This window comes from Scleropages formosus, chromosome 23, assembly GCF_900964775.1.
Source record: "Scleropages formosus chromosome 23, fSclFor1.1, whole genome shotgun sequence".
Lineage (NCBI taxonomy): Eukaryota > Metazoa > Chordata > Actinopteri > Osteoglossiformes > Osteoglossidae > Scleropages > Scleropages formosus.
The window spans coordinates 5,781,524-5,795,646 of record NC_041828.1 but is presented as its reverse complement, the minus strand read 5'-3'; the positions used below and the strand labels follow the sequence as shown (position 1 = coordinate 5,795,646).

At 40.7% G+C, this 14,123-nt stretch overlaps 1 protein-coding gene across 1 annotated transcript in view; it reads left to right on the top strand.

The window, feature by feature from the left end:
* The first annotated feature begins 1,698 nt into the window (after positions 1-1,698).
* col11a2 (collagen, type XI, alpha 2) overlaps positions 1,699-14,123 on the top strand; it is a 45,731-nt gene continuing 33,306 nt past the window's right edge. The window contains exons 1-5 of the mRNA XM_029248490.1: positions 1,699-1,816; positions 9,807-9,968; positions 10,168-10,378; positions 10,486-10,648; positions 10,779-10,901. Of these exons, the coding sequence (XP_029104323.1) occupies positions 1,699-1,816; positions 9,807-9,968; positions 10,168-10,378; positions 10,486-10,648; positions 10,779-10,901 (777 nt within the window). The remainder of the gene's footprint in view (positions 1,817-9,806; positions 9,969-10,167; positions 10,379-10,485; positions 10,649-10,778; positions 10,902-14,123) is intronic.

Sequence of the window (14,123 nt, the reverse complement as noted above, 5' to 3'; positions counted from 1 at the left end):
GCACATTGTTTCTGACATAACTATTTTTGATTTATATTTAAGAGCAGAACACAAAGACATTTGTGTGACAGTAACTGAAACCCTGGTAGAATCACATGCTTCAGATTATATGGTCATTAAGAAAAAATAATGTAAATACAAATATATGATTTCTTATACATTATATATATTATTCATATATACATGAGGTCATATTGAATGGATTTAAGTTATCCTTGATTTATTAAGGTAGCTACTTATCTTAGACTGACACAGTCAAAATTACTGAGGTGTACAACCAGGTAAATTCTTTTAAGCATTTAATACAAACCTAACATGTAATTCACTTTGGAGAAAGGCATCTACTAAATGAATAAATAAATAATAGTAGTAGTAGTTGCTCACATTCACTACTCTTAACCGCTTACGAACGGGACGCCAATCCATAGCAGTTCGCCACGCACTGACACACGGTGGGCAATTTATAGCAACCAATTAACCTGACGCACGTCTTTGGATTGTGGGAGGAAACCGGAGCACGGGAACAGCCCAGGCGCTGTAAGGTAGCATCGCTACCAAGCCGCCCTGATATAATAATAATAATAATAATAATAATAATAATATATTTAACGGTTATGCGTTGCATTTCATCGCACCTAACTCTCCATTTACGTCATGCGGCTTTGGCCTATCAGAACGCAATAGGGGTCATACAGACCAATGAGAGGCCTGATGGTGGGCGTGGATCACAGGTTCAGTCTAAATGGCCGTACAGCATGTAAATTTGGAGTATGCTGATTGGCCACAACAATCCCATCCTTCAGTGCAAGGACCCACCAGTTCTGTCCAGTCTGGCTGTCTTATCAATAAGATCTGCTGACGTAAAAACATCAAACACACGTCCATATTTTTAAAGAAATGAGCATTCCCGAGTAAATGACAATGAATGATAGACTAGAGAACACATAAGGAAAGTGCTGGGAGTTGGGCACTGGGGTACAACAAGTCAATAAACCTATCCAGGCATGATAATGAAGAGGGAGTTGAACAGGTGTCTAAATACAAATAATCTGAGCCTGAGAAAAACAAGTCTTTCATCTGAATATAAGGGTCCATCACTAATTAACCTCTTCTGACACGCAAACTCTCTCTTCTCGCTCTCTCTCCCAGTCACTCACGCACGTGAGCGACGCGCAGCAAGCACGCGCAGGTAGGCGCGCAGTCGCCGTCTCCGGCTCCCTCCCGCGCGCGGTCCCTCCCTCTCGCGACACTCTCACTCATTCACTCATTCACTCTCTCTCCCGGCGCACTCACGCGCTCCTTCACTTTTCGTGGGAGAAAGGAGGAAGGGGAGAGAGAAAGAGAGACACTGAGAGAGTGATTTTAAGTCTCTCTCTCTGCTCTCTCCGCTTTCGGCTCTCATTTTTCACTTCTCTGGCTCATCACTGATGGGCTTGAGTTAGGGATTTAATATAAAATATATTTATTACCCGTCCCCCCATTCCAAGTTCGGTATTCGTATTTGTACATAAAATAGAAAGATAGGTAATTTATTCAAGAAAATCCAAGTGTGAGGTAACAGGTTTCTCTGTGTGTGAGGCATTCTCATTTTTTTCAACCTCACAGAAAGTTCAGTCGAATAACTTCGACTGACTTTCTGTGAGACTGGGATACTAATTTAAAATATCTTATAGCCATAGATAAAGAACTTAAGAAAATATGGATTTTGGAGAATTTCGCTTTCGGAAGAAGCGGAGACCCTGGTTCGTGGACCTCTCCTCCATCACCTTGGTAACTGCAGCGCTCGCGCTGTGCCACGTGCCCCTGGCTCGCGCAGGTAAGTTCGCTTGTTTCCCTGACGAGAAGATCAGGAATATGACGACAGTAGCAGAAAATAATTATACGTTCGTTTGTTTTTTTGTGCTAAAATACAATTATAGGTAGTTTCTAGCTTTATACGTTTTACGGCTCGCTCGTATACTATCCGGAAACACTTCGAGTTAGACAACTCATGAATCTCCGGAGCCACAGGTGAGGTGAAAATGACCAAGTTGATACTGATACTCCGCAGATACTGAGGTAAAAATTTTAAAATTTGACTATAATTTAAACAGCTGTTATTTTAAAATCTTGTCAATGTACTCATTTTTGCTTGCTTATACTATAGCGTTATTTTAACGCCGGTGCTCAGGTGTCAGTCAGTTATAGCTACTAATTTAAATAATATCGGTTGGGTTTTTTTTTTAAACACACTGCAGACAAGTTAAATAGTGTGCATTCATTAATTTTTGCTTCTATAAAAACTTTGACTTTGGACACTCTTGTAAGTATTCTACGGGTTACTAAAAAATCCTGGGTACCGGGAGATTCCAGGGGCCCCTGGGGCTGGACGGTGCGCTCGACCTGGACACCGCTCCGCTGCACAGTCATTGCCGGTGCTTTTATACACTTAATATATGAATATATAGTACATTTCAAGCCACACATTGAAGAGATAGTGAATTGACGATTCTGTGCCACCAATTAATATTTATTTGGTTATTTTGCATAAATTTTCAATCTCCGACGACGATATGGTCTCATCTTGTTTCTCTATCTCATCTATTATTGACTTTTTTTGCAAAGGTTTACAATGTAAAATTTGTGATCGATTTATTATTCAACAGAGGTGTCTGGCGCTTAAAAAAAGCTTGGACAATTTCCAGTTTTCTGTAATGTTTGATGATTTTTTTTGCAGTTAACAAATTAACTTATTCTTATTATGAACACCTGTGGCAGGACTTTAACCTTTGTAGTATCAACGGTTATCGTCAAAAATTTTGTATAGTTGGTGATAGGTTTTATTTTGTTGAAAGCCTACTTTGCTATCGTGTGGTTTTCTCGAGGAATTTGGAGAGAATGACTTCGAGGTAAACGTGTGTAATTCACCTCCTGGCCACTAGAGTGGATCTTCGCGCGGTTACATCTCCTCAGCTATTTTTAACACAGTGACACCATTCATAAACTGAGCCACACATTTAAACCAAGTTCACTGCATATTGCTCCGTCCCTCTCTACAAACTAAGTTGTCTTCCAGTCGTAGCGTCGAATTCGAGCTATTTATTTAATTAATTAATTAATTAAAAAAACGTCTTCGCTTACAAGTATTGAAGTGATCAGGTTTATGATTAGGAATATTTATTTAGGATTAAGACAAAACATTGTAATAACCTGGTCCCGCGCTGGCTAACTGTCGGCACGCGCAGTGTAACTGAATGGCAGCGGCAATTCTGAGCGCGTGGGAAACTGCGCCGCTTGTCTCTGGTCCCAAACATCGAAGCAGTTTAGGCAGAAAAAAAACGAGTTTCAGTTATGATGGCAAAGAACACCAATCAGCTCTGCTGTGTACTGGACGGCAGCTGATGTTGTTCTGCAAAATCAACCATAATTAATTGACTGAGTTCGTTAGGCAACCCCTGCACATGATGAATAAGAAGCCGTGTGAGACTGTCAGACTGAAGCATTTGCCCTGAGTTCCAATTTCAGATTTCAGGAGCGGCTGCTTTTCCCCCTCGTCCGATTCCCCTGTGTATTTTGGAGAAGGAAGTCTGAATAGCTTATTATACAGCATCGTGCAAGGGTATGTCAGAGAGAGAGAGAGGAGTGAAAGCCTCAGTGTGTTGGAGTGTATGTGAGCTTTATACAGTTATGTTTGCGTATGTAGTCTGTAAAGTTGAGGCGATGTTTTTTTTTTTTGTCTCGGGGCGTGGTAGTACCTCGTTCGAGTAAATATACCTCTGTGCGTCACAATTACAGAGGCCTGTACATTTTTCTGTGAAGAAGCAATTCGTAAAGCTTTTGTGTGTAACTTTTGTGAATATAGTAGTATTTATGTTGATTTCTGGTGTGTTTTCATTTTACTTTTTGTGTGTAAACAAACAAACTTATGTGCATTTACTGTTTGTTCATCATGCATTTGTCAGTGCAGGCTGAACTAGCTGTGAGCTGGACAGACACTGAGCAACTATAATTTCTACCCAGGTCTGAAGCAGTGAAGTCTAGCTGAAGCAGGAGTTTCCCTGGGTTCACTCTAGGACCTGGACTTGTAATAAACTATGCCAGAGTCCCTCCTTTGCTATTCCCAGGAATTTTCCTCCCAGAGGAACTGTGGTGCTATTTTTATAGTCCTCATATCATCACACTGTAACAGAAGGATGATGTGCAGTACTGAGACAAGAACAGGATACTGGGGGGAATGAAAACATTTTCTGTGTAATGGAAATTTAGGTGGGAAATATTTTTTTCAAAACAAGGATGTTCATAGACTCTTTTCAAAGAGGCCAGTGTAAAGGAGCAGTCTGTCTACTAATGCTTACCATAACACACTTTTGTTAACACACACCTTCTTTCTCTCTCTCTCTTTCTGACTCTGTCTTTGCCTCAGAGTCAGAGAGCTGGTGAATAGAGCCACTGTATGGCCTCGCTTTAGCCCCATTACGTGCCTGCATACATTGGTCAGGGTTTGTGCCCCCTCCCCACTGTAACCTTGTGGTCTCTGTGAATGGGCCATAAGTATTTGTATCTGAAAGGAAAGAAGAAGTTGGATAGTAAAACATTAGACACATATACATTATTTAAAAAAGAATTTAAGAGTGTAGTCACCCACATATATTCACCTGTAAAAGTCCTGCTGTTTCCAGTGATGCCATGTGTCACCAACTGGTCTGGTGTTTTTTTTGTATCTATACTGCAAATCACAAATAAAATGTTCAGTATTTAGTCATGCAGAGAAGCTACCTCCCTGTGCTTATTGCTTTGCTCTAATAAACTCAGCACCTCTTAAGAATGAGACTGTAAAATAACACCACCAGAGAGCGCTCTTTCCCTATGCCTCTCTATTGCTCCCTCTCCCATCCTTCTGTCTGTTCTTTTAATACAGGCACACACTCACTCTAGGTTTAGCCTTTATTTTGATAGTTATGACTGTTCTACAAAATCTAAAAGTCTAATGTATATTGGTAATAGAGGAACAATTATGAAACATTTTATGAAGCACATTGAAAGAGTGTAGTCTGCTTCCATCGGCATCTTTTCATGTCTAGTGTTTGAATGTGCAAATATATACATATAGTCACAATATGTTCTTTACAGTGCAAGTGGGAATAAACTTTCATTTACACAGATATATCTGCTATTAATCACTTTCACAAACCAAAAGGACACTTTCTCACTTCCAGTTGCCCAGGCACAGTTAAGTGGATATAAACCATAAATGCCTCTTTCCTCAGCTGAAAGCTGTATTGATGTACATCACCTTCTCAAGAACAGTCTAGCCACAGATTTCAGTGTTGGAGAAGCCTGGGGCATGTAGGATAGACGTGGCTGGATGTAGGACAGAAGGTACAGCTAGGCCTTGTGACTTTGGTAATGCAGAATGAGTAAAAATGTGTTAAAAGACACTTGAAGCATTTTTTTTAGGTAAATGATTTGACAGCAAACCCTTCTTCAGTCCTCCTTCTACAAGTTATATTAACTGTTAATATGGGATCTTCACTTATAACATCCCTGTCCACAGAAACCAACCATAAAACACCTGCAAAAACAGGCAGAAGCTATTAATTTAGTAAAGCAGTTCCATCTCCTTGTGGAAAAAAGATTAGTAAAGAAAAAGAAAAGTACAGGGATTGCAATATGAATTCACACTGTTGTGAGTCTGCTTTATCCTCAGGTAACATTTAAGTCAGAAAATGTCTGCATGCAGTCAAAGAATAATAAAAAATGCTATAGATATAGAGAGTCATAGTTAAGACTTTTTAACTAATAATTATTCCCATATATGACTGTTGCCTCCACATGTCACTGCCTGGGGGCCAGTAGTCTTGGCACAGAGGGGGTGGAGAGTACTGCAAGGGGCCTTGTGGTGAAGTAGGCCTGTGGTGTGTCTCCACCACACTGGTATATGTTGGCATAGAGGTCAAGGGATGGATTCAGCTAATGGTGCCCGTCATGGACCTTAGGCTGGGGTTATGCTGACTAATCATGATGGTTCTTATCAGAACAGAAAATAAAATAATCTCATATCTGACAGTCAGTCTTTTCCTGGTCCATCAAGGTAGACTTGTCAACATGGAACTTCTGAGATTGAAACCACGGATTACAAGTTGTTTAGCCATTATACTTCTAGATAAATTCTGCAAACTGACCTCTGCTTTCTTCCTTCTAGAACTCCTGAATCTCCAAAACAGACTATTCTGGATTTTAAGGTTTATTTGGTTGTCTTGCCTACTTTCTCCTTACAGTTAAAGTTTCATCTGTTTCACCTGTCTCAGCTTCTGCCACTGATCTCACAGGTCTTCATTGCTTATTAACACTATGTTCACTTAAAATATTGGAGTGGTTGGTGAAGTGGTCATATCTATCACCTTGCATTTGAAGGACCCAGATTCAGATCCCCACTCCTGCTGTAAGTACCCTTGAGCAAGGTACTTTTCCTGACTTACTCCAGTAAAAATAATCCAGATGGATAAAGGGGTAAATCATTGTAATTAGCTTAACAAAAAAGTGTTATACATGTAGCTTTTGAGAAAAGCCTCAGCTAAATAAAATAAAGAGATAGACAAAGGGAGCATAAATAAATAAATAAATATCAAAACACATTAATATTGAAATTTCAAACACGATAACAGTCAGTGTCCTTGGATACACTGAGTCTCACTTGAAAAACACAAGATCATGTGTACATTTAGAAAAATAATCATTTTAGACTTTTCTATTGCAACATGGCTTACAAGGGAGGAGCTTGTCAGAGTAAGATTACAAGAAATTCAAGCAATGTCGAATTTGTCCACTTGTGGACAGGCCCTGGTGTCCAGGAAACCTATTTTTGTAAGATTTGCCTGAAACACTCTGCATTTTTTCCTGTGTGTTTGTACTTGGACCAGCCTGGATTTGCTAAAATGCACTCTCCATTTTATATTAAATACACATTATGCACTTCTTAATAACCCCTTACTAAAGCAAGGGCTGTTATGATGGATTTTGTGCATGTGTACTTTAAGCATTATAAATATATGATAAATACAGTGAGCTGTGATGTAAATTACAGCCTTATGTCTGGGCCATGTACACACGCCTAACTACTGTGGTCAGCTGGAGTTAGTGGGTGAGAAAACAGGGGAATTCAAATTCAGGCCTGGCCTTTGGTTGAAAGCGTCATCCTTTCACCTTCATTTTGGTCATTTTACATATACATTCCGTTCATATAAAAGTCTCCATTGTTTTTACTTCTCTCTCTTTTTCTACTTTTCATTCTGTATATTTTTCTACCAACCCTCTATAAATGTTTTTCTCACTTAGTGCATCTCCACTGTCTTTTATCCCTTACTCTCTTTCCACTTGAAGGGGGTCAATGTAAGGTCAAAGGTGAGAAGCCAAGTGTCATGAGACGTGTCCTCTTAGCATTTGGTACTATGCTGTAAAGGTGCCTGTAAGAAACTTGAAGAAACAGAGCAAAGTAAGAGACATTTTGGAATTTGGCATGAGTGTTTGAAGTGTCCCTCTTTTCCCTGGTGGTTTACAGTGACCTATAGTGATAATGAATAATCTTTTTTTAAGTTGTGCTGAGTGTTTGACTGTAACCTGTTAAGTTCATGGGCTGTAACTGTTGAGTGTTTTTATTTTACACCCCTCTGACATTACTGTTAACTAACTGGTAAATACAGCTGTACTTGTAATATGGTCCAACAGCTGAGCTACTTTCTCTTCATTTTTCCAAAACTCAAGCAGTATAATGCAGCATATATTACTGTCCACATATTGAAAAACTCCAGTGAGATGCTTTTATGCTTGTCTGGGAAGACATCTGTAGCATCACTTATCCTAATTACAGTAAAACTTTGTATTTTGTCAGTTATATTTCAGAGGCCGCAGGTGCCGTATTGGTTTGAGCCTTTGGCTTAAAATGGAATGACCCAGGTTTTAATGTCCGCTCCTGCTGTAGTATCATTGATCAAGGTACTTACCTTGAATTGATAAGTAAAAATTAGTCAGCTGTAAACAGGTAATAACTTTCAGTAGCTTAGTGATAAGTAAACCAAAGAAAGTAAACTGCTTTATACAAAGGCATCAGCTGTCAAATGAATCAATGTTTTGATTGACAAGCTTGTTGGATAAGTGGATTCTTGTGAAAAAGAGGAAGTTTTACAAAAACAATCCTGCTTAAAGGTTCTTTCTGACACATCTGGTATCTGCACTTCCTGCACATAGTAGTATCATCATAGTGTTAAAAGGATCAAAAGCATGCCTGTCGGTGCCACATGCTGGTAGAAATTGATGCCTCAGTCTGTGTGCCAGGGATCACTCTTTCTGAAACTGAAAGTAGCCTTGTGGAATAGCTAACCAGCTGTCTGTGTGATCTCCATCCACTTCAGTGTTCAAGTTAATTGTCCTGCTTACATGTTTTGAGCAATTTTTCTTAATTTATTCTGTTTAAAACATTAAAAATATCTTACAGGAATAAAAAAAATTGCAAAATGATTTATTCTTGGAAGTTGCACAGAAGACAAGGTATGATACTCATCATTATAAGCTGTTGTAATTTAATGACAGACATATAATTGTGGCTGATCACTAATATCCACAAATGCCCATATATATGTGGGTGAGTGTGCATCTGACAATTACATTTCACGTTAAACTGTGCCGTAAAAATACTTAGTAGTATAATTATAGTGACATTTTTGGTCAAACTCCAGTTTGTGCACAACATCTTTAATAGTTTGACAGAGACACAGTTCTCATTGTTGCACAGCCAACAAGTAAATCCTTCAAAATCAGGAATGTTATTAAAATAAAAAGTTTAAAGCCAAAGTATGATTTGTAGTCTCACAGTTTGGACCCATAGAAGCCGGATGTCAGGTTGCAGGTGCTTAGATAGAAGCAGACATTTTCTGTTTTCACTGTTTCTAATGACATGATCTGCAGCTATTCTGAAACACGGATTTGAAAGCAGTTAAGGAGAGAAAAATATCTATTTAAGTCCAGACGGTTGGTCACTAAATGACATCCAGTCAAGACAAGGTTATAGAGAATGGAACACAAACACTGCATCTCTGCCTGTCATTTGAGGTATTTCTCTGAGTTATGATTGAATGATTGAGCAGGCTAACAGTGTTCCAGAGTGGAATCACAGCTGGCTGACTTGGCAGGAGCCACATGAGGGAGATAACTATGCAAACCCAAAGATTGTGAATCGCCTACTCAGATGCCTGCTTGGGGTCCTTGAGCACCAGTCACTTGACCTTGAATTGGTTGTCATGGGCAACTGCAGGTTTCTTTGTCTTAGTGGAATTAATGCTCTTTAAGATATAATAAGATGTTGAAAGGTACCTGTTAGCAGCCCTCAAGGAGTCTGCCTGTTTTTGAAAGTTTAATCATGTATACACTAAATTAGGTCTTTATCTGTTACAAGACTGTGCTATTTTTCATGGCAAAGATTTTTTCATAGAAGATGAATCATGTCTTTTGAATTTTTTACAAAAAGTAAATGTTTTCTGTGGTTCTTCCTGTGTATTTGAACAGAATGGAATTCTGACTCATGAGCTGACTCCACTTATCATTGGGCAGTGGATATTGTGCTACTTGTCTCTTAACCTCAAAACCATTTATTTTAAGGCCAGTGACAGTGAATTCAACCAGTAAATTGAATTTTTAGCATATTTATGCACATAAAATACATTGTATTTCCTCATAAGGTCTTCTAACCAATTGCTATGGTGATAACCCTTAGCCCCTGTGTTATACCCACACAGCCTGTCAATGTTCCACATCACTCTGATTCTCTCCTTCAGATCCAGTGGACGTGCTGCGGGTGCTACAGTTGCCGTCACTGCCTGAGGGAGTGCGCAAGGTTCCTGGCTTTTGCACCTCCCGCCGTTCAGGTGCCCCTGATGAGGCCTACCGCATCACCAAGAAGGCACAGATCTCTGCTCCCACCAAGCAGATCTTCTCAGGTAGGACTTTCATAGCCCTAACCTGTTTACTAATCTAAACAAACCTTAACACAAGTGTGATGAGCCACAGGACTTGTGGAATTTACATCAATGTCTAGAGGAGATTAATAAAACCTACCATTATTAGTCCAATCCTGAGGTGCCTTTCCATTAGTCCTTGAGCCCTTATTACCTGACAGCATCATTTCTCTCCTGCCAGGTCAGTTCCCAGAGAACTTCTCCATTATGGCTCTGGTGAAGGCCCAGTCTGGCCTGCAGGCTTTCCTGCTGTCCATCTATAATGCACAGGGAGTGCAGCAGTTGGGTGTGGAGCTGGGCCGCTCCCCAGTCTTCCTGTATGAGGACCAGATGAGGAAACCCGCCCCTGAGGACTACCCACTTTTCAAGGGTGTCAACCTGGCTGATGGCAAGTCAGTAATGCAACAAATTTACTTTGCCAGACATCTTCATAAATAGCCTCATTGTAGCTCTCTTCACCTTGGTACATAGTGTTTCTGCTCTTCCTCCATTCCTGCAGGTGGCATCGCATTGCCATTTCTGTGAACAAGAAGACCGTTACACTGATTCTAGACTGCAAGAAGCCTGTGACCAAGCCTCTGCTACGGAGTGATAAGCCGGTTCTGGATGTTAAGGGCATTACTGTGTTTGGTGCCCGCTTGCTGGACGAGGAGGTCTTCCAGGTGTGGAATGGAAACAGACTGAGCTAGTCTTGTAGTCAGACATACGATCACATGCTGATGTTACACAGAGAGATGTGCAACTTTTATTGACATTTTAAGGATGATTCCTTGACACTGATATCATTTGCAGGGAGATATCCAACAGCTGCTGATTGCACCCAACCCTCAGGCTGCCTATGACTTCTGTGAACATTACAGCCCAGACTGCGACTCGCCCCTTCCCAACACACAAGCCCAGGACCCCAGCACATATGTGAGTGACACTCAACACTATGGCTGACAGTAGACACATCAAAATGCCAGTTGGCATGCTACAATATGTGCAAAACATGTATTGGCACATTACACCACTGTCACCAGTCTCAAATTCCAACATCCTGACACACTCTGTTATGCTATACACTCTGCAGCAAAACCTGCTCTTCGCTCTCACATCCTACATGTGAGTATAACTGGACAGGACGTATTAGCATTTAAGTGATCCTCATAACAGGAAAATTTACCAGCAGCGTCTGAAAACTGGCAGCTCACTGGACGAGCTTCCCAGAGAAGATCTATGTTTCAGGGAGGTCATCAAAGTACCGCTTTCTCCTTTTACACTATCAGACTATTCTCTCCATGCTGTGGCCCTTGCTTTAGAGAAGAAATTGCAAGTAGACCATTTATAAGTCCTTTGGTAAGAACATAAACTGCTTACCAGAATTTTGATATTGCTGAATATGTGTTCAGTGACGAAAGGGGGAGTGCGGTGGCGCAGTGGGTTGGACCGGGTCCTGCTTTCCGGTGGGTCTGGGGTTCAGGTCCCGCTTGGGGTGCCTTGCAGTGGACTGGCGTCCCGTCCTGGGTGTGTCCCCTCCCCCTCCGGCCTTACGCCCTGAGTTGCCGGGTAGGCTCCGGTTCCCCGCAACCCTGTATGGGATAAGCGGTTCAGAAAGTGTTCAGTGACAAAGGACCACAGGAGAGTGAGAGAAAAGATGATAGAAACTTTTCTGCTTATACATAAATTTCCTACATCGTGAACACTAGATTAAAAGGAAACATGCCAAAAATAACACTTACATGACATTAATACTTAAACACAAATTTTAATGCATTGATGTACTATGTAAGTTCACCCAGTATAAACAGAGATGGAGACATCGACTGTAAAGGTGCTTAATTTAGTACGCATTAACAATATTAAGAAAATTTAAAGTGAAGGCTTACTGGACTGTTTCAGTGATCTATACAGTGGAGCACAGTACAGGTATAAATGACTCATAATTTTGTGATACGCATTTCTGTGATACGCAGCAATGCAATTAAACAACAATCATGTAAAACTTGGGTACAAAGAGAAGTCTTTTCTCCCATCATGCAGTCTGCATTCCTAGCTTGCAGTCTGCATTTGCATGATGTAGTCTGCCATGCTCAGTGGAATAGCAATTTTAGCAAGTTGCAGCTGCTACATTTCAAGTCATATGACTTGCCTGGTGTTGACTCAAAAGGTTCAGAAGGCTGGGTGATACTCATTAAACATTTTAATTAATAATATAGCATTGCATTCATTGAAAATCCTTATATTTTTAGAGGAGTTAAAGGACAAATAGGAAAATGGGTTAACACATTTTGAACTTTTTATTTATAAACCATGCAACAAAAACTAAAAAAATGCTGATTTCTTCATCCTGTGAAGGTCCTTGAAGTTTGAAGGAACATACTATTATGTTAATCAAGGAACAGAAATGAATATAAATCCCTGTGGTTTTATTCATTTAAATGTTTTTCACTGATTTTCTATTTCTGTTAAAATCCTGGGGAGTTCCTCTTTCAATGGTCACACAGGATTTTAACAGGCTGCAGCTAGTGCTTGTCCTTGCAGTGGCTAATGCTCTTATCCTGCATTTTCTCTTTCCTGTTTCTCCTCATTCTGGAACTATCTTTGGCCTATGTGCTCCCAAAATTACCCATGCTCCTGCACTGCCCCTGTCTCCTGCCTGTGGGCTACTGTCATTACCCCCCTTGCTGCTGACAGTACATTGATGAGAAACAGGATGACTATGAATACCCGTTTTATTATGAAGATACCACGGGTACTTTCTCCTCACCATCGCCTTCCCCCTCCCCCCTATCACGGAGCCCCGTCAAACAGGTAAAGAGGGACCCCTAGAGGAGAGAGAGCCAAGGAGAGAGACCGAGAGAGAGCATGTGGTGAAGGGAGGCTGTAACATCAAGACATCTCAAATCAAAGCAGGCATCTGATTTTAGCTTTTAAGAACTTTTCCTATCATTGATTTCAGTGCAGATTTGCTTACATATGCAAACACTGGGGCAATATAGGAAGTATATTGAGTGGCAGTCTATTGCCTCCTTGAAGATATTGGAATTACACCTTTCCCTCACCACTGCTCCTGTTCTGTTCTTTGTCCTTGTACTCTGCCTTCTTGTGTTTTGGTTCAAAACTCTCCATCAGTTATTAGCCCCACTTTACCTATAGAGCTGTTTTACGTGAATGTCATGTATTTGTCTCGTCGTCGTCGTGTATATACATTTATGTGTTTGTCTGTATGTTTAAAATGGAGTTATGGGGTGTCCACTGGGCACAGATACAGAAGAGCTCAGGGACCCTGCCTGACGGTCTGACTAGGAAGAGGAGGGGCAGAATGGGGATGGGTAGAAAGACTTCAAGAGATGAACAAGAGCAAGCAAGGGAAGTCAGGAAAGAGTAGAGCAGAAAGGTGTACAGCATGCGCATTTGTTGGTCTGTGTCCGTGTTTTGTAACAGTTCTGCTTTGATTGGTCTCTGGCCGTTTTAAAGGAGTTGTTAATGTAGTTCTCATGTCATACTGCTGGGTTCATGTATGTTGGAGCTCGCATGTCTGTTTCTGATTGTCCTCTGCATAAATGTTTGGGCATGTCCGCATGCATGTATGTATTTGTATGTCTTATCTTGTCTCCATTGTTGACTTCTCTGTCTGTTTTTTTATGGCTGGGTCATGCTCTGTTGACACCTGGTGACCTGTTTGACTAGAGTATTCATGCTTTAGCATCCATCTTAAGTGAACCTGTCTCTGTCCCTCATGAAACCTGCATGGCATCTCATCCATGTTTGTCCAGCTTCTGTGCACCTGAATGACAACCACTCACTGGTTAGGAGTGGATCTTTCTCTGTGCGGTTGGAGGACCCCTGCTACCCGGCCGTCTGGCAGTGTCAGTGGGGTCTGCTTTATCTGACTGCTACACCCAGAGTCACCCCACGCTACAGGCTTGAGTTCTCATGAGCAAAAATTGCTGCTTTTTAATATGCAGTATGGCATTACTGGAGAGACCAGCATCCATAGCACAGATCACCTAGTATTAGGGTATTAATGAATATAATCCCATAAAGTACTTTATAATGTCTCTGCCATTTTATAAAGAATTCATTTTTTTATTCCAGACATTATAATTAGTTTTTTGTGTACTGTGTGCTGACAGTAAGCACGTGTACAGTGTA